General features: G+C 38.8%; 1 protein-coding gene across 7 annotated transcripts in view; it reads right to left on the bottom strand.

The window, feature by feature from the left end:
* Positions 1-2,090: 2,090 nt before the first annotated feature.
* Positions 2,091-26,016, bottom strand: part of LOC128688363 (CDK2-associated and cullin domain-containing protein 1) — a 52,838-nt gene continuing 28,912 nt past the window's right edge. For all 7 annotated transcript variants that reach the window (XM_053776188.1, XM_053776187.2, XM_053776190.1 and 4 more), the window contains 4 exons: positions 20,515-20,610; positions 4,980-5,082; positions 2,639-2,754; positions 2,091-2,362 (listed from right to left, as the gene is read on the bottom strand). In XM_053776188.1, the coding sequence (XP_053632163.1) occupies positions 2,198-2,362; positions 2,639-2,754; positions 4,980-5,082; positions 20,515-20,610 (480 nt within the window). In that variant the 3' untranslated portion in view covers positions 2,091-2,197. The remainder of the gene's footprint in view (positions 2,363-2,638; positions 2,755-4,979; positions 5,083-20,514; positions 20,611-26,016) is intronic.

Below are 26,016 nucleotides of genomic sequence, written 5' to 3'. Positions count from 1 at the left end.
GCAACTTGTCACAGCCGGCTAAACCTTCTTAAAACCCTTGCTCATCTTTCCTGGGGAGCTGATCGTCGAGCTCTGCTTCGCCTACATTCAGCCCTCGTTTTATCGAAACTCGATTATGGTGACCAGATTTATTCCGCGGCCTCTCCTGCTACTCTCTCTAGCCTTAACTCTATCCATCACCAAGGATTACGTTTGTGCCTTGGTGCTTTTCGCTCTTCCCCTGTTGAGAGCCTCTATGCAGAAGCGAATGTTCCATCCTTGTCTGATTGCCGTGATGCCCATTGCCTTCGCTACTATGTACGCTCTCACGATCTTCACAATCCTTCCATTTATAGAATGGTCACCGATATTAGTAGACATTCTTTATTCGTTCGCCGCCCCTGTTTGCTCCGTCCCTTTTCTCTTCGCCTACATTCACTCTTGTCTTCCCTTCAGTTACCACCTTTATATGTTCATGTAGCATCTCACTTTTCCCTACCCCCCTGGGAAGTTCCAGCTGTTCGGGTCTGTTCTTTCTCACTCCCTTGCTCGAAAGCTCAACTGCCTACGGCGGCTTCCCACTCTCTTTTTCTTGATCACTTCCACTCCCATTCTCATGCCACCGCTGTGTACACAGATGGCTCTAAGTCTTCAGATGGCGTCGGATTCGCAGCAGTGTTTCCGGACAGCGTCGTGCGGGGGCATTTACTATCTTCGGCTAGCATTTTTACTGCTGAAATGTATGCCATTCTTGCAGCACTTATTCGTATCGCATCTATGCCTGGGTCATCATTTGTGGTAGTCTCAGACTCCCTTAGTGCTCTACAGGCTATACGAAAATTTGATACATCTCACCCCCTAGTTCTCCGTATCCAACTTTGGCTACTCCGTATCTCTACGAAGCATAAAGATATTATTTTTTGTTGGGTCCCTGGTCATGTCAACATACAGGGCAATGAACAGGCAGACACTGCTGCGCGGTCAGCAGTACATGACCTACCAATTTCCTATAGAGGTGTTCCATTTCTGGACTATTTTGCTACAATAGCTGCCCACCTTCGCGCCCGTTGGCAACAACGTTGGTCAACTCTGCTTGGTAACAAACTTCATTCTATTAAACCGAGCATAGGTTACTGGCTGTCTTCTTGTCATCAGTGCCGTGGTTGGGAGACCACTCTCTCCTGTCTTCGCATTGGCCACACTCGTCTTACTCACGGGTATCTCATGGAGAGGCACCCTGTACCTCTCTGTGAGCAGTGTCAAGTTCCAGTATCGATTAGACACATTCTGTTAGACTGCCCTCTCTATCAACGAGCACGCAGAATTTATCTCCAACGCCATCTTCGTTCTACTACTCTCTCTTTACCTTCCCTTCTTGCTGATGGACCCTCCTTTAATCCTGACTCTCTCATTGACTTCTTGACGACTGATTTACTCCACAAACTCTGATGATGATACCTTACGCACTTCCCTCAGCCCTTTCTAGCTCAGTCTCATGCTGCCCTTTACCCTTTCACCATCCACTGCTCCGCTGTTATCCGTAACCTATTACTCATCCACCTCCCTTTTGCCACCTGATGCCCTCGCTTCCTTCCTGCCCTGCAGCGCTGTATAGCCCTTGTGGCTTAGCGCTTCTTTTTTTGATTATAATAATAATGTATCTGTATATCAAAAAGTATTCATTATCGAAGTTTGTCATTGGCTAAAATTATATATTAGAACAATTTTTCATTTATCTCCATATTATAAGGGTCATTTATGCTTCTTGCATCCTAGTTTTTTTCATATAGAGTATTACACTAAAAAAATATTTAAACTTTTCTACTTGCCTAATATTTAATAAATAAGAGAGTATAGTTTTTATATTAGCTTGTGCTAATATGCCAGAGATGCATAGACACTACAATTTCCCTTCAAACTGAAATATTCCCACCCCTCCTTTGAAGTGCAGACACTGTACTCCCACCTCCAGGACTCAAGCCCGGCTAACTGGTTTCCCCGAATTCCTTCACAAAATGTTACCTAGCTCACACTCCAACAGCCTGTCAAGTCCTAATAATCATTTGCCTCCACTTATATATTTTCATCATGTAGGATATATAAACAAAAAGAATCTCATGTTTTTTATGTAACCATGAAGACAAGTAAAAATCTAAATAATATACAACAGAATTGCACTTGGACATCTGGAATTATATATGAATATGTATGATACATACTATGTATGCATCTCTTCATCCAAACAGCGCTTTTTTCCTCGAGGACTGGAACTGACCCAAGACTGTCTGAGAGATGCTTGTAGCTCTTGAGTTTCATTTATATAACTAGATAACTCATGTTCACGCATGGCAGGAAGAACACCAGGAATGTATCCCGCAAACACCTGCAAGGTATGACACTTAAGAAATATGCTTGGATACTATAGCACTGATATTATATGCTAAAATTCTTATTTAAATTGGATAATTTCTTGCAAATATGCTTAGCATATATCACAAGAGTGCTACCATCCTGCAAAACTGGTTAGACTTTAAAATGTATGACTGACATTTTCCTTATATGTACCATACACTTTTTCTGCAACTCACAAAATTCCAAATCATGAAGAGATTGAATTTAAATAATTCTTAATTCTGAGTGCAAATCAACACAAACATACCTGTGGGTATCTCTGGGCATATTCTGGATTGAGATTGTGAAGGCTCTTTACAAGCGATGCTAAAACATGAGGTGCTATAGAAAAGGGAGTCCTTTCTGTAGTTTGTTTTACCATTACTGAAATATATGACAAATGTGCATCATGAAATAAGGTACATTATACTTAAAGTAGATTTTATATTTCTTTAATAATGAAACAAACTTGCCTCACATTCCCCAGGTGCTATATGACCCCCTACGGGATTAGTGCTTAATCAGATACTACCTCTGACCTGTGATGTATTTGTACGTGTGACTAGTTTCACGAGAGCTCCTGCTCCTGAAGCCAGGATTCTCTGATGTCAACTATGCTGTGCTGTCTGTGGTGTGCTGACCCACATATCCTTCACAGCCTGGTTGATCAATCATTCGAGGTAGCGATCCAGTTTCCACTAAGACTTACACTTGTTCCTGCAGTATTTCCGATATCTGCTGGCAATGTCTTGAATAGTTTAGGCCCACAGATACTGATACAGTGCTCTTGTACTGAAAACCCATATAACAGACTGGAAAGGAGCTAGGGAAAATCGCAAAATTCTAATGCTATTTCTTCCACTCAGCCCTTTTTCAAGCTACTTTGTTTGAAACTGCCCAAAATCATCTCTCTCAACTAATACCATGAAACAGTCAAAAAAAAAAAAACATAAAACTGCCCTAGAAAACACCTCAAAGTCACTATTTTAAGCCAAACAAGGTCTGAGATTTGCTTCTCTCATTGTGCACTGCGTGCAGCAAGGCGTTTTTATACTGTACACGCTCACCACACAGACCATTCTCTCATGTCTAGGCCAAAATTTACAGCTCAGCATATTTGAGGAAGCTGTGCTTAAAACATAGATCTACATTAGCGACACTGGCATCAATGACAGATCTATGTCGGAGACTGAGAAAGGGTTAAATCTGTTGTTATTCAGCAGAAATCAGCTTTTAATAATAATCAGTCATTAAAGTTCCAGGCAACACACCCTTCTTATTCAAAAGATTAAATTTACTTGAAATATAAAATGTTCACACTTTCTACTGTGCATGCCATGCCTACAAGACACTCAATATAAACATTAACCCAGATCTTACGTTCTATCTGGAAAGCTGCAACATACCACATGGACACAATACAATGACCTAATATCTCCTTGATATTCCATGTGTATAACTTCACCTGTTCATAAACTCCATGCAAATCAAGTAAAAAATATGGAACTGCATAAAAATGCCAAATGTTCCCCATCTGCCAACATCTTTACTAATATTGTTAAAAAGCACCTCTTAAATCTCACGTAACTATTATATTCATTAACTGTTTGTCAATTCTCATGCTTTGATTTCATCACCATAGTTCAAGCACTCCATAACATACAGATCATTAAACTGAAGCAAATTTAATGTAATTTATTTCTAATTGTCCATTTATAAATAAATTACTCAAGCTGTACTGATACACAATGACTAGATTTATCTCTTAGGCCTAGACTGTAGTAATATGTAAGCTCTATGATTAGTTTTCCCGAAATGCACTTCATAGTAAGTGGCATTCTTCTGAGCTTTCAACTGTATCAAATTATATTTATATTGCAATGCAACTATCAAAATAAATAAAAAATGTAATTAATTGAATTGTAAAACTAATTACTGTAGCCTCTTTATGGCTCATAAGAAAAATTATTAATTACACTGGCAGCTCAAAAGTAGAAACAGGCACAGTACAAACATCCTTACAAATTCATGGGCTTCAATTATCCAACATTTTTAATGACAAAACCCCATAAATGTATCCACTGGTTTTTCTGGTTTTGATTATCCAGTGTTTGTACCATTGAACACCCCTTGAATATTTTGCCCAAACTGAAAACTAATCATAAAATTTAATTCCAATTATGTTCAATGATGCACTGCTGATAGATTACAAAGATATGGTCTCTGAAACACAAAATAAACCCAAATCTAAACAAAATTTGTCAGGAATATGTAATTTTGCATTATTTGCATTTTTTTTTAATTCATGGAACCTCTAGCAATGTGACCCCCACAAATCTATAGGAATGACTGTGTAGTGTGTGTTAACAGACTATACTGTGTGTGTTTATGGAAATAAAAAACTGCCTGAAAATGTATGGCTGACTACTATCCAATGCTGCAGTGTAAATATGATTAAGATTAAAGACCCATGAAACTCCCTCTCATTACAGTAGCTCTTGATCCAAGGCACTTTCCCACAAGTGTAATAATAATCTATTGGAAACTATAGAAAAATTCATTATCTCACTGCATACTAGTACAGTACATACTCTGTTCCAAACTCTTACCCATTAATTTTTCAATAACTGGATCTATAACAGATTTGCAGAATAAATTCTGAAGTTCTGTTCTTAAATCTGATGATAATTTTGTCGAAACATACACCTTATTCTGAAAAGAAAAAAATTCTAATTATAATAATCCTGCCAACTTCAGTATGTAACTTTAATGAGCGGTGAAAAAAAAATACAGTAAGTATTTCATAACTACAGTATTTATGTTTTGGAGTGAACATCGGTGATTAAGAATACTTGGAATCAAGCCAAAATTGGGCAACTGATCATTCCAGAGAACTCTCAAATCAACATCAATAGCCATTCTAGGGAAGGGGTGGGGGAAATGCTTTAATGCTGATGAAAAGCTCTTAATCCAAGGAATTTGAGCCACCCTCCCCATTGGATCAAACCTAATTAATTACTTCCCACTTCCCAGGTGGTGTATGGTCCTTAAGGGTTTAGAACTACCTCATGAAATACTCTAATAATAATCAGCATCCACTAAATATAGACAGACTGTAAACAAAGAGCCAACATTGGTATGTATTGTTTGCTAGTAAAGTATGCATGGGTTCTGCACCTATTTAGAACATGTGAATGAACAACTGGTGACAGGTACTAGTCACACAAATTTTTTTACAGTAGGTCAGTTTGTCAGGTTAAGATGAGTTAGGTTAGGTTTTAGATGCTGTGACTTTTTTTTTTTACTTATCGAAAGCCTGTAATTGTTTTACATGATGGTAGGAATGCTGGTGTCCTTTTTTCTGTCTCATAAACATGCAAGATTTCAGGTACGTCTTGCTACTTCTACCTACACTTAGGTCACTACACATACATGTACAAGCATATATGCACACACCCCTCTGGGTTTTCTTTTATTTTCTTTCTAGTTCTTGTTCTTGTTTATTTCCTCTTATCTCCATGGGGAAGTGGAACATAATTCTTCCTCCATAAGCCATGCTTGTTGTAAGAGTTGACTAAAATGCTGGGAGCAAGGGGCTAGTAACCCTTCTCTTGTACACATTAAAGTTAAAAAGAGAAACTTGTTTTTCTCACTGTAACTCATCTAGTGACCAAATGAACTATTATTGCCTTCCTAAACTTAAGTTAACCTTTAAGTTTGCCCGAAATGCTCTGCATACAAAGGGGCTTTTGGCATGTACACAACTATTATATTCCTCTGTACAACCATGTATCATGTCAAAATAAACATCTTAATCTTTTTTGGGCCACCCTGCTTCAGTGGGATACGGCCAGTTTGTTGAAAGATTTAGACAACCCTCTTCCCTCTCCCTCTTTTTTTCTCTCCTCTGAATTGCATACTCAGTGGAGGCTGAGGTAATAGCCAGGTGTACCATATATTCGTTTCAGAAGTTGTAAAACTGCTTGGTGTATATCAACAAAACTATTCAGGCATAAACTCCTTAGGCAAGATTGGTACTGGGTTAATAACAAATCATGTGTAAGGTTCCAAAGAGGATTTTTACCTGTGACCAGTTTTGGAATTGTTCCTACTCTCATGGACTGGCCCTAGGCCAAGCCTCTATTTGTAATTTTTTTTTTTTAAAGTTATCTATCACTACACCTACCTAACAAGTGTCAGAATAATAATGAATTTCCCAGTAATAATGCATGTACCCATTTTGGCTATTTTTTAAAATACCTGACCCTTTCACTGATAATCTACCAGTTCTGTATGGTATGATAAAGAAGCCCCAAAAGCAATGAAGGGTTTTGATCTAAGGAACAAACTTGATTACTTCCCAAATACCCAGACAATGCATAATTCATAGAGGTTTAGCATTTTCCCCATAGATAAAATAATTGTGTATATCAAAGAGTTATATCTGGAATCAGCTTAGTAAAATTCATATTTATGGTGTCTATCTTCAAAAAAAAGATTCCTACCATTTCAGAAGATTATTATTATTTTTTTTTTTTTTTAAATTTTTGGATAGTGAGGTCACGTTTAATTGGGGAGGGGGGCTGGAGAGTGAATAATAAAAAAATTAGGGAAGCTTTCTGAACACTACAGGTTTTCCTATGGATATGTGGGCCAGCAGGCTGCCATCTGCAACAGTCTGGTTGACCATGCAAGCATAAGACAAGCCTGCCAAGCTCAGGGAGTAGAAAACCTCTTGAAACTCATCAAAGGTAAAGGTATGGAGATATAATTTACTGGATAGTTATAAATAAAAGTTTTGGTATATAATTAAGGGAGGAGGAAGTTCAGGTGATATAAGCAACTATTGGCAGAAAGGTGGGCTGGTGCAAGTATGAGTAGTGGGGGGGGGAGTTGAAGAGGGTTGGAATAGTTTTAAAAATGCAGTATTAGAATGTGGGGCAGAAGTTTGTGGTTATAGGAGGGTGGGTGCAGGAGGAAAGGGGAGTGACTGGTGGAATGATGAAGTAAAGGGTGTGATAAAAGAGAAAAAGGTAGCTTTTGAGAGATTTTTACAAAGCAGAAGTGTTATAAGAAGAGTAGAGTATATGGGGAGTAAAAGAAAGGTGAAGAGAGTGGGGAGAGTGCAAAAGGAGAGCAGTTGATAGAGTGGGAGAGGCACTGTCAAGAAATTTTAATGAAAATAAGAAAAAATTTTGGATTGAGTTAAACAAGTTAAGAAAGCCTAGGGAACAAATGGATTTGTCAGTTAAAAACAGTAGGAGAATTAGTAGATGGGGAGATGGAGGTATTGGGTAGATGGCGAGAATACTTTGAGGAACTTTTAAATGTCGACGTAGAAAGGGAGGCAGTAATTTCATGCACTGGACAGGGAGGTATATCATCTTTTAGGAGTGAAGAAGAGCAGTATGTGAGTGTGGGGGGGGGGGTGCGTGAGGCATTACATAGAATGAAAGGGGGTAAAGCAGCTGGAACTGACAGGATCATGACAGAGATGTTAAAAGCAGGGGGTCACATAGTGTTGGAGTGGTTGGTATTTTTGTTTAACCCTTTGACTGTCGCGGCCGTATATATACATCTTACGAGGTACCGTGTTTGACGTATATATACTCATAAATTCTAGCAGCTTCAAATCAAGCAGGAGAAGGCTGGTAGGCCCACATGTGAGAGAATGGATCTGTGTGGTCAGTGTGCACCATATAAAATAAATCCTGGAGCACGCAGTGCATAATGAGAAAAAAAAACTCAGACCATTTTTTTTAATTAAAATGCCGACTTTGTGGTCTATTTTCGTATAGTATTTATGGTTGTATTCTCGTTTTCTTGGTCTCATTTGATAGAATTGAAAACATGTTATAGAAATAGAGGTGATTTTGATTGATTTTACTATAAAAAGAACCTAGAAATGGAGCTCAAAGTAGGGGAAATGTTTGATTTTTGCCAATGTTCAAAAGTAAACAAATGATGCCATTGTCCAATAAATGTCCAACTAGCCATTCTAATATGCAGTTATGAATGGGTTGATGTTATTTATACAATTATTACAGTATTGCAGTAGTCTGCATAATAGTAAGTCTTCTATTTTTTGTTTGAATAAAAATTCAAAATAGAAAGCAAGAGTAATATCAGAGGGGCCTGGAGACGTGACTGATGAACAAAGAAAATGTTATTTTAGAGCCAGGAATGTCTGCATTGTTCATTCTGGACCTTATTTTGAAATTGTCATATTTTTTAGTTTTCGTGAAATTGGCCAAATTGCAAATTTCTGACCACATTATTAGGTAGTTGAAATCGGTAAATGGGCAGTTTCTTGTACTCAATCGATAGAAAAAATGGAGTTCTAAAGAAATAGCTATGAGTTTGGGCGACTGGAACAAGGGAATTAGCCAAAAATAGGGCTCAAAGTGGGCGAAATCGCCAATTTGTAAACAGTGCCGAGGTCGCTAACTTCGCTAGAGCATAATTCCGTCAGTTTTCCATCAAATTTCGTTTTTTTGGTGTCATTACAATCGGGAAAAGATTCTCTATCATTTCATAAGAAAAAATAATTTTTTTTTTTTAAATTTTGTGACACCAGGAGACACCTCAGGATTGGGGGTTGCGACAGTCAAAGGGTTAATAAACGTATGAAAGAGGGGAAGGTACCTAGGGATTGGCAGAGAGCATGTATAGTCCCTTTATATAAAGGGAAGGGGGACAAAAGAGATTGTAAAAATTATAGAGGAATTAGTTTACTGAGTATACCAGGAAAAGTGTACGGTAGGGTTATTATTGAAGGAATTAAAGGTAAGATAGAATGTAGGATTGCAGATGAGCAAGGTGGTTTTAGAGTGGGTAGGGGATGTGTAGATCAGGTGTTTACATTGAAGCATATATGTGAACAATATTTAGATAAAGGTAGGGAAGTTTTTATTGCATTTATGGATTTAGAAAAGGCATATGATAGGGGATAGGGGAGCAATGTGGCAGATGTTGCAAGTATATGGAATAGGTGGTAAGTTACTAAATGCTGTAAAGAGTTTTTATGAGGACAGTGAGGCTCAGGTTAGGGTGTATACAGGGCCGGATTACCGCATAGGCAAACGAGTCATTTGCCTAGGCCCCGCGCATTTGGGGGCCACGCGGTCCAAGGGGTTCAGGGGCTCATCCAAGACTGCGCACATGGTGCAAGTGCAAAGGGGTCCCTACCTAAAAAGTTCAAGTGTTTGGAGAGTAAAATTGATTTTTAAAAATTAATCAAAACAAAAATAAATAATGAAATAAAATAAAATAAAAATAAATAAACCTAACCATAGATGGCAACACTCAACACGTCTTTCTTTACATCAGAACAGCTGTGTTTTCCCGCTAATGGGCGATTATGGGAGATTCCTCTCCAATTTTCTGTAGTAATTACACGTTATCTAGACTTGTACTGTGACAAATTAACTGAAGTGTTGTTGATAGACATTGATGTGTATGGATAAATGTTTGTTTTTGCCTCTAAATGTTAAGGGAGGTACCTGATAGGGTTACTTGACCAGTAAAGACGCATGGACCAGTAAAGACGCATTTTTGGTAAAAATACTATAAAGAAAAGCCTAAAAACGCAAACTGACTTCCGTTTGTAGGTTTTAAAAGCACTTTGTCCTGTCTTTAAGTCTTTATCATTTCAATAACAGATCTCAATTGATTGATGTTCTACATCACTTCCGTCGCAAATGCTTAGTTTTCAAGTTGCGACGGAAGTGATGTAGAACATCAATTAATTTACTACATATTTCCCCAGAAACACATAAGCCACATCAGAAAATCGTTGGTTGGGTGAAACTGAAAATTGTCCCTGCATTCTTTAATTCTCATGTCCTTATCTATGGTGGTAGGCCATGTATCATGCAAAACATAATGATTAGTTTAGTTATGAAAATGGTAATATAAATACCATTGTGCATTATTCTTGGACTCAGTATGATTTCTGTTTAAGTAAATTGGAGATCAAGGAGGATGAATTAGTAAAATATTCATAGCCCAAATCACTAACCTAATCTATGGTAAAAGTTCTGTATATGACTCCTTTCTGGTAACGTTTTGAATTTTTAGATGCGCAGCCAGAGGAAAGGGGGCTACAAGGGCCATATCCCCCAATTGACAGAAAAAAAAAAATTTAATAATAATTGACAATGAAAAATTTGTATTTGCATGATTACAGACAGTGATACATCCTCATTATGGCATCTTGTGAACGTGATGTTGGACATTCTTATGCGAGTGGGTCACAGAAAAGAAAGAAGAAAATTCAAGAAGAACAGAAAAAGAAAGATGTAGGAAGCTGCAGAAAGATCACAGACATGTTCACAAAAACAGTTTCTGATGTTACCAGTACAGTTGAATCTGCAGATAAGTCAGATCATACAGGAAGCCCTCCTTCCATTATTTCTCAGCCAGCATCTACTTCTTTTGTGTCTCCTCTCAATGTCTCAACAGACATTTCATCCACAGGATTTGTCTTAAAAGATCCTGCCTCATGGCCAAATGTAATCCCAGATTCTCTACGTAATGCTTTCATTGCAGAAAACTTCAGTCAAACTCTGAACATTGACTTTAGGAAATCAGCAAGGATTTATGATGATGGAAGTCATCGTTGTTTAAAGTCATCTATGTTTTATAGGAAGCTTGCAAATTCAGAAACTGTGAAAAGATCATGGATGGTATACTCTGAAAGCTCAGGAAAAGTGTACTGTTCAGCATGCAAGCTATTTTCTACCAAAGAAAATACCTTCACACAGGGGTTCAATGACTGGAAAAATTCCAAGCGTTTCGAGGAACATGAAAACAGCACCACTCGCAGGAGCTGCATTTTAGCCAGTGTATTTCGTGCACAGAAAAAAGGCTTATTGGATTCTCATTTGGAAAATCAAACTGAAAAAGAGCGCACTTATTGGAGAAAAGTTCTAGAAAGAGTTATTGCTGTTGTAAAATTCTTAGCTCTAAGAGGACTTGCTTTCCGTGGAGAAAGAGGTTTTTGGTTCGGAAAACAATGGCAATTTCCTAGGGATCATAGAACTGTTAGCACAATTCGATCCATTCTTAGCAAATCCTGTGTGATGCCTTGGGAATGCAGGAAGAGGCACTGTATCTTACATGTCATCTACTATATGCAATGAATTTATTGAACTGATGACTAAGAAGGTCCTCAATAACATCATAGCAGCTGTGAAAACTGCAAAATACTTTGCAATAAGTGTAGATTCAACACCAGATATTTCACATACAGATCAATTGAAATGAATGTTCGCTTTGTCGACTCCAGTGGTAAGCCTGTAGAGCGCTTTATAAAATTCATTCCTCTTTCAGGCCATGATGGAGAAACAATGATGAATGTAGTACTGGATACTCTGCTTGAACATGATCTCTCTATTATGGATTGTCGTGGCCACAGCTACGACAATGCAAGTAACATGTCGGGTAAATATAATGGATTGCAAGCCCGTATCAAGCAAATCAACCCATTTGCTGAATATGTGCCCTGCTCAGCACATTCTCTTAATCTCGTTGGGTCATGTGCTGCGGAGTGTTGTGTCGCTGCAGTTTCATTTTTTGGACTTTTACAAGTACTCTTTAATTTTTCTCTGCTTCAACGCATCGGTGGAGTATACTCAAGTCAACCATTCATGGAGATGTCATCAAATCATTATCAACAACAAGGTGGTCAGCGCAGCATGATGCAACACATGCTTTGAAAGACAGCTTTGCTGAAATACGTTCTGCTTTGATCCAAATAGCAGAGGATGAAGACCAGACAGCAACTACAAGAAGCGAAGCAGCCAGCTTAGCATCAAAATTGGAAGATTTTGAATTGGCCTTACTCTGTGTGCTTTGGGACTGTATACTGGAACGGTTAAATGCCACGAACAAGACACTTCAGAAAATTGAAATTGAAATGGCTACTTGTGCTAACCTCTATGCAGGCTTAGTGGAATTTGTAAGCTCACTTCACAGTGATGAAGAGAAAGCTAAACTGCTGGTGAAAGACTACAGTTACCGAGCAGATCATCAGCGGTCAAGGAAGAGGAAACGCAATTTTGAAGAGCCAGACAATGAAATTGTGTTGCTACCAAGGCAGAAATGTAAGACAGCTACATACTTCGTCATTCTGGATTCATTGATTACAGAATTGGTGAAAAGAAAAGATATCTACCAGAATCTCAATGACAAGTTTGGATTTCTGTTCAAAATTACTACTATGCCAGATGCAGAATTGAGAGAAGCTGCATTAAAGTTGCAACAAAACGTTTCAGCAGATGTTCAGGACACATTTGTTGAAGAAATAGTTAATTTTTCTGGGTATATGAAAAAGAAGTGTGATAATAAAAAAATAAAAAAATATATATATATTTTTATTATTTTTTTTATTATTACACTGGCCGATTCCCACCAAGGCAGGGTGGCCCGAAAAAGAAAAACTTTCACCATCATTCACTCCATCACTGTCTTGCCAGAAGATTAGATTAGATTTTGCCACCGAAGTGGCTAGTTTATTGTGCACCCCATATCCATCCTGTGGACGGTAGCGCGAGAGCATGTGGATACACAAAAGGCCTAGGAACTAGGCCCCAAAGGGTTAACAGGAATACATATGGATTTATATCTACATATCTATAGTTCACTTATCTGTTACAAGCAAATTTAGGAAATTTGCTTAGTATATCTGGTATCTTATTTTCATTAATAAGATATCTTGACATGTCACATAGGTTATTATACTGTCTGTCTCTGTATTCCTCAATAAGTGGACAATTAAGCACATAGTGTTCAAGACAGTGACCATATGCCTGATCACATAATTTACATTTAGTTTGATCATCATCTGTGTGTCTCCCAAACTGCCAGAAGTACTTGTAACCAAGCCTAAGCCTGGCCACTACAACATCAGTCAGTCTGTTCACATTGCAAGTTGCTCCATAAACATACTTATCTACGTTCATGTTATCATAGTGGGTTATAGATCTACTCAGGCTTCTAACTGCATTCCTATAACAATCATCTTCATTATTTACTTCTCTCCTAATATTATTCCTAATGCTAGACACAGTTATACCAAAGTTATATTCTACGTTCTCCTTCTGGATACTCTTCTTGGCTAACATATCAACTTTATCATGAAGGAGTAATCCAATGTGTGATGGGATCCATAGCAATTGTACATTAATTCCTTTGTCCCTAATTTTTGAGTATCTATACCTGGCTTCCCCAATGAGCATGTTGTTGGAGTCATTATATGAGCCAAGAGCCTTCAATGATGACATAGAATCAGTAATGATGATAGAGTCAAGCTCAGTGTCATAGGTTAGCTTTAGCGCCATTAGGATTGCAAACAATTCAGTTTGCAGTGTAGACGCCCAGTTGTTAATTCTTATGCCTAACTCAACAAATTTATTATCGTTCTTAACTAGGGAGGTGGCAATAAGAGCAGATGCAGCCCTGCCAGAAGACTCCTGTTTAGATCCATCAGTGTATATAACTTGTGATAACTTATTACTACCAGCTAGGCGAAAAATTTCTTCTTGAGCAGTTGCTCTAACAAGAGATTTAAGGAAGGGATTACTAGCAATGAGCTTCTTGGGAGGGACTTGTAGGTATGTGATATTAAATGAACACATCTTCCATGGAGGGGTGAAATGCTCTTGTTGCCTACAGTGATACAGTTCATGCAGGTTATAAAACTTAATGCAATTGCACGTTTTCACAATCCATTTAGATCTGTGTGTATTTACCTCTAGACACTTGGTAAGATTCACTGTGACAGTGTCTGGTTCGTTTCTCAACATTCTAATACCGAGTACAGTGTTAATTTCAACAATCCTATCACTGATACTAGAAATACCAAGCTCCTTCCTCATGTTAAGAACTTTTGTAGATCTGGGACAGCCAAGAATAATCCTGAGAGCTTCATTTTGCATTAACTCCAAGGGTCGGAGGGAACTTTCTCTAGCTAATGTCAACATGGGAGCAGCATAATCAATTAAGGACCTAACATAGGCTATGTACATCATTCTCACGATTCTCACATTAGCACCATAGTTGGGATTGTAACCAGCAACAGCTTTGAGAGCATTTAGCCTAGCTTTGCATTTCTTGTTTAGTTGTGGTATAGTGGATTTGTTAAAGGGTACATCTACACCAAGATATCTGTAAGTTTTAACGTAGCTAATGATTTCACCCTGCAAATAGATGGGTGGGGGATGTCGTTTGCTTGTTAATATCTTTGTTTTAGAGGAAGATATTATAAGGACTAGTCGATTACAAATTGCTTGAACTTCATTAAGAATGGTATTCATCTTCTTATGCCCTGTTGTATGGATCATGATATCATCAGCATAGCTTATAGCTATATGTTTAGGTGAGGCAGGTAGAGCATTTAGGAGAGCATTAATCAGAATATTAAATAGCATGGGACTAAGAACTCCTCCCTGCGGTGTACCTAAAGACATTTCTTTAGAATCACTTCTGAAGCCTTGGTAAAGGACAGAGGATACTCTATTTGACAGGTATCCTATTATCCAGCAGAGTAAGCTACCACCAATATTCATTTTGGCTAGTTCATGTAGTATAACGGTTCTGTTCGCAATATCAAATGCAGATTTTAGATCAAGAAAAGTGGTAAAACTAGTAGAGGTGTGTGCAGTGAGAAAGGTGGAAATACAGTTCTGCACACTTTTACCTTTCATGAACCCATAGAGGTAGGGGGAAAGTTGATGTCTGATTCTGTAGTACAATCTGTTAAGCATCATTCTTTCAAAAGTTTTGCAAAGACAACTAGTTAAGGAGATCGGCCTAAATGTATCAGGCTGTTGGGGCTTAGGGATAGGCACAATGAGACTATTGGTCCAAGAAGTAGGAAGAACGCCCTCAATGTAACTGAGATTATACAGTGCCAACAAAGGGTTATCAGGCACGTGCCTTAGAGTTCTGAGAATATCATAGGTTATACCATCCTCTCCAGGAGCAGTTGATCGACCTTTGGTTAATGCATTATCTAATTCATACTCGGTAAAGAGGCAATCACTCTCATCAATATTTTGGCTCATAAAATTAATCAGTTTCAACATTTCTTCAGAAGTACTCTCTAAATTTTTTCTAATATGAGATGGAAGGCTTTCATGCCTGGATGTTTTGGACCAGTCATTTATGAGGTCATTTGCTTTTTCAAGAGGAAAGGGATGAGCAACATTGCCAGTCTTTTTCCTGGTTATTTTATTTATACCTTTCCAAGCCAAACTCAAAGGGGTGGACCTATTTAATCCACTAACAAACTGTTCCCATTCCTGTTGCCTAAGTTCTTCCTTTCTATTCCTTGCATTTGTTAGTGCAGCTTGGAACGTTCTGAGCAGGTCTGGGGTTCTACATTCACGGTATGCTTTACCAATCCTCCTAGCTGCATGTGTTAGATTGCGCAGCTGTGGATCATTATAGTATTTACATTGGTTTTTATTGTTATTTATAGTGGAGGGTCTTTGTTTCCTATTCCTGCCCACTTGATCTGTGAGAACACTCTCAATAGTGGTAATTAAATCATCATTAAATTTTTGTGTGCCAGTGGGCTCGTAATTCTTATACCATTGATCCAAGTGGTTAATAAAGTTGTCTCTGTGTTCTGGTTTGAGAATAAGTTTCCTCCTTCTGTATTTAGCTCCTTGATTGCTGGAGATGTGATCAAGATTGACAGTTGTTAGTCTTGGGAAGTGATCAGATAGAAGATCATCAACTATGACAGAGTCATGCATCGTATATGATGTATTAAATCCAAGACACAGATCTAGTATGCCACCATATATGTGAGTAGGCTCAGTAGTGCCCACAATTCGAACATTATCATGCTCATTCAGCAATCTCACTAGTTTAGTTCCATTGGTGTTTGTAATAGACCCACCAATATTCTTATGTCTGGCATTAAAATCTCCAAGAATGATGGTAGGTTCACTATTGATGCGATCTGGTAAAGCATCAGGTCGAAGCTGGTTCGCTGGGGCATAGAGATTAAAAATGTTTATGGAAAAATCGCCTGCATATACTTTGACACCATGATACTGCATGTTAACTCGACTCTGCAAGGAAAGGAGTGAATGTGGCAAGTTCTTTCTGACATACATCACACAACAGTTGGTTGACCTTAGGTTATAAGCTGCATATCCAGGCAAGTTTGGTGGAGGTGCTCCATCTTTCAATCTACATTCCTGCAAACAGATGACATCAATATTCTTGGTTGCACTAATATGATGTAAGTCAGGCAACCGCTTCCTGATGGAAGCAATGTTCCATGAAAAGATTTGTAATGTATCCATTGTAGTGAGTTATTACAATCTCTTGCTCATAAGATGGTAAAACTATTATGCTTTGACTGCAGTGTGCAGACACTTAAGAGCAAATAGCATAGTTTGTACGTCTTTATCTTCAGAACCTTTATTTTTAAGCATTTTTCGGCATTTTGGCAGCCAGTTATAAGGCAATTTTTGAAGGCAAGTGTTATGGGCTTCTTTCTCACAAATTGCTGGAAGGGTGCTTTACACTACAGTTTTTAAACTGCAACATTAACACCCCTCCTTCAGAGTGCAGGCACTGTACTTCCCATCTCCAGGACTCAAGTCCAGCCTGCCGGTTTCCCTGAACCCCTTCATAAGTGTTACTTTGCTCACACTCCAACAGCACGTCAAGTATTAAAAACCATTTGTCTCCATTCACTCCTATCAAACACGCTCACGCATGCATGCTGGAAGTCCAAGCCCCTCGCACACAAAACCTCCTTTACCCCCTCTCTCCATCCTTTCCTAGGCCGACCCCTACCCCGCCTTCCTTCCACAACAGACTGATACACTCTTGAAGTTATTCTGTTTCGCTCCATTCTCTCTACATGTCCGAACCACCTCAACAACCCTTCCTCAGCCCTCTGGACAACAGTTTTGGTAATCCCGCACCTCCTCCTAACTTCCAAACTACGAATTCTCTGCATTATATTCACACCACACATTGCCCTCAGACATGACATATCCACTGCCTCCAGCCTTCTCCTCACTGCAACATTCATCACCCATGCTTCACACCTATATAAGAGCGTTGGTAAAACTATACTCTCATACATTCCCCTCTTTGCCTCCAAGGACAAAGTTCTTTGTCTCCACAGACTCCTAAGTGCACCACTCACTCTTTTCCCCTCATCAATTCTATGATTCACCTCATCTTTCATAGACCCATCCGCTGACACGTCCACTCCCAAATATCTGAATACATTCACCTCCTCCATACTCTCTCCCTCCAATCTGATATTCAATCTTTCATCACCTAATCTTTTTGTTATCCTCATAACCTTACTCTTTCCTGTATTCACCTTTAATTTTCTTCTTTTGCACACCCTACCAAATTCATCCACCAATCTCTGCAACTTCTCTTCAGAATCTCCCAAGAGCACAGTGTCATCAGCAAAGAGCAGCTGTGACAACTCCCACTTTGTGTGTGATTCTTTATCTTTTAACTCCACGCCTCTTGCCAAGACCCTCGCATTTACTTCTCTTACAACCCCATCTATAAATATATTAAACAACCACGGTGACATCACACATCCTTGTCTAAGGCCTACTTTTACTGGGAAATAATTTCCCTCTTTCCTACATACTCTAACTTGAGCCTCACTATCCTCATATAAACTCTTCACTGCTTTCAGTAACCTACCTCCTACACCATACACTTGCAACATCTGCCACATAGCCCCCCTATCCACCCTGTCATACGCCTTTTCCAAATCTATAAATGCCACAAAGACCTCTTTAGCCGTATCTAAATACTGTTCACTTATATGTTTCACTGTAAACACCTGGTCCACACACCCCCTACCTTTCCTAAAGCCTCCTTGTTCATCTGCTATCCTATTCTCCATCTTACTCTTAATTCTTTCAATAATAACTCTACCATACACTTTACCAGGTATACTTACCAGACTTATCCCCCTATAATTTTTGCACTCTCTTTTATCCCCTTTGCCTTTATACAAAGGAACTATGCATGCTCTCTGCCAATCCCTAGGTACCTTACCCTCTTCCATACATTTATTAAATAATTGCACCAACCACTCCAAAACTATATCCCCACCTGCTTTTAACATTTCTATCTTTATCCCATCAATCCCGGCTGCCTTACCCCCTTTCATTTTACCTACTGCCTCATGAACTTCCCCCACACTCACAACTGGCTCTTCCTCACTCCTACAAGATGTCATTCCTCCTTGTCCTATACACGAAATCACAGCTTCCCTATCTTCATCAACATTTAACAATTCCTCAAAATATTCCCTCCATCTTCCCAATACCTCTAACTCTCCATTTAATAACTCGCCTCTCCTATTTTTAACTGACAAATCCATTTGTTCTCAAGGCTTTCTTAACTTGTTAATCTCACTCCAAAACTTTTTCTTATTTTCAACAAAATTTGCTGATAACATCTCACCCACTCTCTCATTTGCTCTCTTTTTACATTGCTTCACCACTCTCTTAGCCTCTCTCTTTTTCTCCATATACTCTTCCCTCCTTGCATCACTTCTACTTTGTAAAAACTTATCATATGCTAACTTTTTCTCCCTTACTACTCTCTTTACATCATCATTCCACCAATCGCTCCTCTTCCCTCCCGCACCCACTTTCCTGTAACCACAAACTTCTGCTGAACACTCTAACACTACATTTTTAAACCTACCCCATACCTCTTCGACCCCATTGCCTATGCTCTCATTAGCCCATCTATCCTCCAATAGCTGTTTATATCTTACCCTAACTGCCTCCTCTTTTAGTTTATAAACCTTCACCTCTCTCTTCCCTGATGCTTCTATTCTCCTTGTATCCCATCTACCTTTTACTCTCAGTGTAGCTACAACTAGAAAGTGATCTGATATATCTGTGGCCCCTCTATAAACATATACATCCTGAAGTCTACTAAACAGTCTTTTATCTACCAATACATAATCCAACAAACTACTATCATTTCGCCCTACATCATATCTTGTATACTTATTTATCCTCTTTTTCTTAAAATATGTATTACCTATAACTAAACCCCTTTCTATACAAAGTTCAATCAAAGGGCTCCCATTATCATTTACACCTGGCACCCCAAACTTACCTACCACACCCTCTCTAAAAGTTTCTCCTACTTTAGCATTCATGTCCCCTACCACAATTACTCTCTCACTTGGTTCAAAGGCTCCTATACATTCACTTAACATCTCCCAAAATCTCACTCTCTCCTCTGCATTCCTCTCTTCTCGAGGTGTATACACGCTTATTATAACCCACTTCTCGCATCCAACCTTTACTTTAATCCACATAATTCTTGAATTTACACATTCATATTCTCTTTTCTCCTTCCATAACTGATCATTCAACATTACTGCTACCCCTTCCTTTGCTCTAACTCTCTCAGATACTCCAGATTTAATCCCATTTATTTCCCCCCACTGAAACTCCCCTACCCCCTTCAGCTTTGTTTCGCTTAGGGCCAGGACATCCAACTTCTTTTCATTCATAACATCAGCAATCATCTGTTTCTTGGTCATCCGCACTACATCCACGCACATTTAAGCATCCTAGTTTTATAAAGTTTTTCTTCTCTTTTTTAGTAAATGTCTACAGGAGAAGGGGTTACTAGCCCATTGCTCCCGGCATTTTAGTCGCCTCATACGACACACATGGCTTACAGAGGAAAGATTCTTTTCCACTTCCCCATGGACAATAGAAGAAATAAAGAAGAACAAGAGCTATTTAGAAAAAGGAGAAAAAACTAGATGTATGTATATATATATATGCATGTGCGTGTCTGTGAAGTGTGACCAAAGTGTAAGTAGGAGTAGCAAGATATCCCTGTTATCTAGTGTGTTTATGAGACAGAAAAAGAAACCAGCAATCCTACCATCATGAAAAACAGTTACAGGTTTCTGTTTCACAGTCATCTGGCAGGACGGTAGTACTTCCCTGGGTGGTTGCTGTCTACCAACCTACTACCTACAATATATATATATGGGAGATGACCGACTTGTTGAAAAAAAAAATATATATATATATATATATACATATATATATATATATATATATAATAAAATCTAAAAACCTTGTGGTTAACACTTACCAAATATGTAAATATGGGAATGATGCCGTCTAGACTATACAAGACCCGATGAATAATGGTGTAATAACTATCAATAAGCTGGAAGTCATCCAAATGCTGCAAGAAAATAATGTTAGAAATTAATAAATTATTCTGTAGCTTTTAATGGTTTAATTTATTTAAATAGCCACATATGTCATCATGATTAGTTAATGTGCATTTTCATCAAAGTAAAATGTCCATCCAGTAGCTGAAAGGAAAGAGACTAAAAGAGTCTTGTCCTACATTTCGTAGTTCCTTGTCTTGACAAGAGCCACATGCTAGATGGCAAACAATGTAAGATCTCAATGTTTTTTGCATATTACAGTTTAAACTAAAAAAAAAAAAAAAAAAAAAAAAAAAAAAAAAAAAAAAAAAAAAACAGAAAGGTATGCTCAAGACTGAGGTCATGCTGGTTTCCTGAAATACATCACAGTACTGGCAAATATGCCAGTTTCTAGAGATTGGGTGATAAAATTTTTATGGATACTGATATTCAATTTTAGGCTGATGCCTCTACCATAAAGAAAGCCAATACCCACCAATATCATAAAAAATAGCTGATACTGACTAATGCTCAGGTTTAGGTCTTTACCAATACCTAGCTGATACTCACTGATACTTGATGCCGATACCAATACTCTGTCATATCACTACCAGTTTCTATTGTGAACGTACTGTAGCATTTTAAAAAAAAGTCAGAGATACAGTACAAGTACAGTATAGAAATTTCTAAATTATGTACATTTTTGAAATTTATTTAGGTGCCTTTTTCTTGGAAATTTAAGACGTTTTTGGGTACTCCTAGAAAATTAAAGTTTCCCAAATGTCAGCTCACAGAAATTGTACAGGTATGCTTATTTAAGTATTTGAAGCACAAATTCAAAACTGAGCAAGAAATAATTTTACTAATCATGCATAACAACTTTAGCCTAATGAAACTACCAGTAAGCTACTGTCACAATTCTGAACTGCTGTATCCTCAGACTGGCTTCTTCATAAGGTGATGCAATACCTGGCAAGAAAAAGAAGAAAGTTCCCCTTCATAAAAAATGCATGGCTCCATGGGGAAGTGGAGAAGAATCTTCCTCTGTAAGCCATGTGTTGTAAGAGGCAACTAAAATGCTGGGAGCAAAGGGCTAGTAACCCCTTCTGTATGATTTACTAAATATAAAATGAAGAAAAACTTTCATTTCTTTTTCAGATCACCCTGTCTCAAATAGAGATGGCTGATGTGCTAGAAAAAATATGCATAATTACCAAACAAATCTCCAGTTTTCAGCATTTACCATAAAAGAAAATGGTTTCCAGCAGTTGCAGTACCTGCTACCTCCTCTAGTCAAATCATTCTGCTGTTCTTCAACTCTGTAGAAAACTTTTTAGCATTTCTTTAGTGCCTCTTATTTTTTGGTTTATAGGTAAGGACTCTTCTTCTCTGTTTATGGTACTGAAAAATCTTCCTTTCCAATTTTTTTCATATCCTTTGATAATCTTTTACAGTACATGATTATCATGTCACCTGCCCAACTCTTAACCCTTTGATTGTTTCGGCCGTACATATACGTCTTACGAGCCAGTGTTTCGGACGTATGTATACTCAATAATTCTAGCGGCTTTAAATCAAGCAGGAGAAAGCTGATAGGCCCACATGTGAGAGAATGGGTCTGTGTGGTCAGTGTGCACTGTATAAAAAAAAATCCTGCAGCACGCAGTGCATAAAAACTTCGACCGTGTTTTTGGATGAAAACACCGACTTTGAGGTGTATTTTCCTATAGTATTTATGGTTGTATTCTCATTTTCTTGGTCTCATTTGATAAAATGGAAAACATATTACAAAAATAGAGATGATTTTGATTAGTTTCACGATGAAAACGACCTTGAAATTGAGCTCAAAGTAGTGGAAATGTTTGATTTTTACCAATGTTCAAGAGTAAGCAAATCACACCACACGTCCAATACATGTCAACTGGGAAGTCTAATATTATTTCACTAGTGCACTGATATTATTTATACCATTTTTACAATAATGCAGTAGCCTGCATAACAGTAAATCTTCTATTTTTTTGTGTGAATAAAAAATAAAAATAGAAAGCAAGAGGAATATAAGAGGGGTCTGGAGACATGACTAATGAACAGAGGATATGTTATTTCAGTGCCAAGAATGTCTGCACTGTTTATTCTGGACCCCATTTTGAAATTGGCATCTTTTTTAATTTGTGTGAAATTGCCCAAACTGCCAATTTCTGACCACTTTATTGGGTAGTTGAAATCAGTAAATGGGCAGTTTCCTGTACTCAATTGATAGAAAAAATGGAGTTCTAAAGAAATAGCTATGAGTTTGGTCGACTGGAACAATGGAATTGGCTGAAAATAGGGCTCAAGGTCGGTGAAGTTGCCAATGTGTATACTACATCGCCGAGATCGTTACATTTGTGGGAGCGTAATTCCGAAAGTTTTCGATCAAATTTCATACTTTTAGTGTCATTACCATCGGAAAAAGATTCTCTATCATTTCATAAGAAATTTCTTTTTTTTTCCAAAAATTTTTCGACACCAGGAGACACTTCAGGATTTGGAGTTGCGACAGTCAAAGGGTTAATGAGTGAGGAATGCAAAATGCCTTCAGCCTTTTCATCGTGACATGCATCTTGAAGTTCTGGTGGCCATTTTGAAGTCTTTCTAAACTACTACTAACCTGTCCACATGTTTTTATTAAAGTGTAGACACCATGCTACCATTGCAAATTCCAGTTTTTATCTAATATATGTTGCAGATATCTATACTGATGAGCTGTTGAAGTGTGAGCAGGATAATATTTTGTGAAGGGATTCAGGGAAACCAGTTAGCCTGACTTGAGTCCTGGAAATGGGAAGTACAATGCCTGCAATTTAAAGGAGGGGTTTGGGATATTGTCAGTGTAGAGGTTGACTTTTAAACTGTCATATCTGAGCACCTCTGCAAAGACAGTGATTATGTATGAGTGAGGTGAAAGTGTTGAATGATGATGAAAGTATTTTCTTTTAGGGGATCTTCTTTCTTTTTGGGTCACCCTGCCTTGGTGGGAGACGACCGACGTGTTAAAAAAAATCTATACACGTATATACAATATATATATTTTTTTATTTTTTAACAGGTTGGCCATGTCCCACCGAGGCAGGGTGACCCCTAAAGAAAGAAAAAACTTTCATCATTATTCAACACTTTCACCATCACTCATACATAATCATTGTCTTTACAGAGGTGCTCAGATACGACAGCTTAGACATCCCTCCAAATTGTCGATATCTCAAACCCCTCCTCTAAAGTGCAGGCACTGTACTTCCCATTTCCAGGACTCAAGTCAGGCTAACTGGTTTCCCTGAATCCTTTCACAAAATATTACCCTGCTCACACTCCAGCTTGTCAGGTCCCTTTGCTCTTAACATGCTCATGCACTATTTTAATTAAAAATTTTAGTAACAGAAATTTTTCAGTGTATATGTACTACTCATCTTATTTGTGGTTGCAGGGGTCAAGTCACAGCTCCTGGCTGTCTCTCTCTCTCTGTGCATGTGTGTGTGTGTGTGTGTGTGTGTGTGTGTGTGTGTGTACTCACCTATTTGTACTCACCTATTTGTGGTTGCAGGGGTCGAGTCTTAGCTCCTGGCCCCGCCTCTTCACCGGTTGCTACTGGGCCCTCTCTCTCCCCGCTCCATGAGCTTTATCAAACCTCGTCTTAAAACTGTGTATGGTTCCTGCCTCCACTACGTCATTTTCTAGGCTATTCCACTGCCTTACAACTCTATGACTGAAGAAATACTTCCTAATATCTCTCTGACTCATTTGTGTCTTCAACTTCCAATTGTGGCCTCTTGTTTCTGTGTCCCCTCCCTGGAACATCCTGTCTTTGTCCACCTTGTCTATTCCACGCAGAATTTTATATGTCGTTATCATGTCTCCCCTGACCCTCCTGTCCTCCAGTGTCGTCAGGCCGATTTCCCTTAATCTTTCTTCATAGAACATTCCCCTTAGCTCTGGAACTAACCTTGTGGCAAACCTTTGTACTTTCTCTAGTTTCTTGACGTGCTTTATCAAGTGCGGGTTCCAAACAGGTGCTGCATACTCCAGTATGGGCCTGACATACACGGTGTACAGTGTCTTGAACGATTCCTTACTAAGGTATCGGAATGCTGTTCTCAGGTTTGCCAGGCGCCCATATGCTGCAGCAGTTATCTGATTGATGTGTGCTTCCGGAGACATGCTCGGTGTTATACTCACCCCAAGATCTTTCTCCTTGAGTGAGGTTTGCAGTCTTTGGCCACCTAGCCTATACTCTGTCTGTGGTCTTCTGTGCCCTTCCCCTATCTTCATGACTTTGCATTTGGCAGGATTAAATTCGAGAAGCCATTTGCTGGACCAGGTGTCCAGTCTGTCCAGGTCTCTTTGAAGTCCTGCCTGGTCCTCATCAGATTTAATTCTCCTCATTAACTTCACATCATCTGCAAACAGGGACACTTCTGAGTCTAACCCTTCCATCATGTCGTTCACATATACCAAAAATAGCACTGGTCCTAGGACCGACACCTGTGGGACCCCGCTCGTCACAGGTGCCCACTGTGATACATCATTACGTACCATGACTCGTTGTTTCCTCCCTGTCAGGTATTCTCTGATCCATTGCAGTGCCCTTCCTGTTATATGCGCCTGATGCTCTAGCTTCTGCACTAATCTTTTGTGAGGAACTGTGTCAAAGGCCTTCTTGCAGTCCAAGAAGATGCAATCAACCCACCCCTCTCTCTCGTGTCTTACTTCTGTTATATTATCATAAAACTCCAGAAGGTTTGTGACACAGGATTTGCCTTCCGTGAATCCATGCTGGTTGGCATTTATACTCTTGTTCAGTTCCAGGTGCTCCACCACTCTCCTCCTGATAATCTTCTCCATAATTTTGCATACTATACACGTCAATGACACAGGTCTATAGTTTAGTGCCTCTTTTCTGTCTCCTTTTTTAAAAATGGGAACTACATTTGCCGTCTTCCATACCTCAGGTAGTTGCCCAGTTTCCAGGGACGTGTTGAAGATTGTGGTAAGTGACACGCACAACATATCTGCTCCCTCTCTAAGGACCCACGGGGAGATGTTGTCCGGTCCCATTGCCTTTGAGGTATCAATGTCCCTTAGCAGTTTCTTCACCTCCTCCTCATCTGTATGTATGTCGTCCAACACTTGTTGGTGTATTCCTTGCTGGTGTCCCCATCTGGTCTGTCCCCCCAGAGTCCTTCCTGTCTCTACTGTAAATACTTCCTTAAATCTCGTGTTGAGCTCCTCACATACCTCTTGATCGTTTCTTGAGAGTTCTCCACCTTCTTTCCTCAGCCTTATCACCTGGTCCTTGACTGTTGTCTTCCTCCTAATGTGGCTATACAGCAGTTTCGGGTCAGATTTGACTTTCGATGCTATGTCATTTTCATACTTGTCGCTGGGCCTCCCTCCTTATCTGT

The sequence above is a fragment of the Cherax quadricarinatus genome, chromosome 19 (genome assembly GCF_038502225.1).
Source record: "Cherax quadricarinatus isolate ZL_2023a chromosome 19, ASM3850222v1, whole genome shotgun sequence".
Lineage (NCBI taxonomy): Eukaryota > Metazoa > Arthropoda > Malacostraca > Decapoda > Parastacidae > Cherax > Cherax quadricarinatus.
The sequence above is the reverse complement of the archived record's forward strand: the minus strand, read 5'-3'. Positions and strand labels throughout refer to the sequence as shown.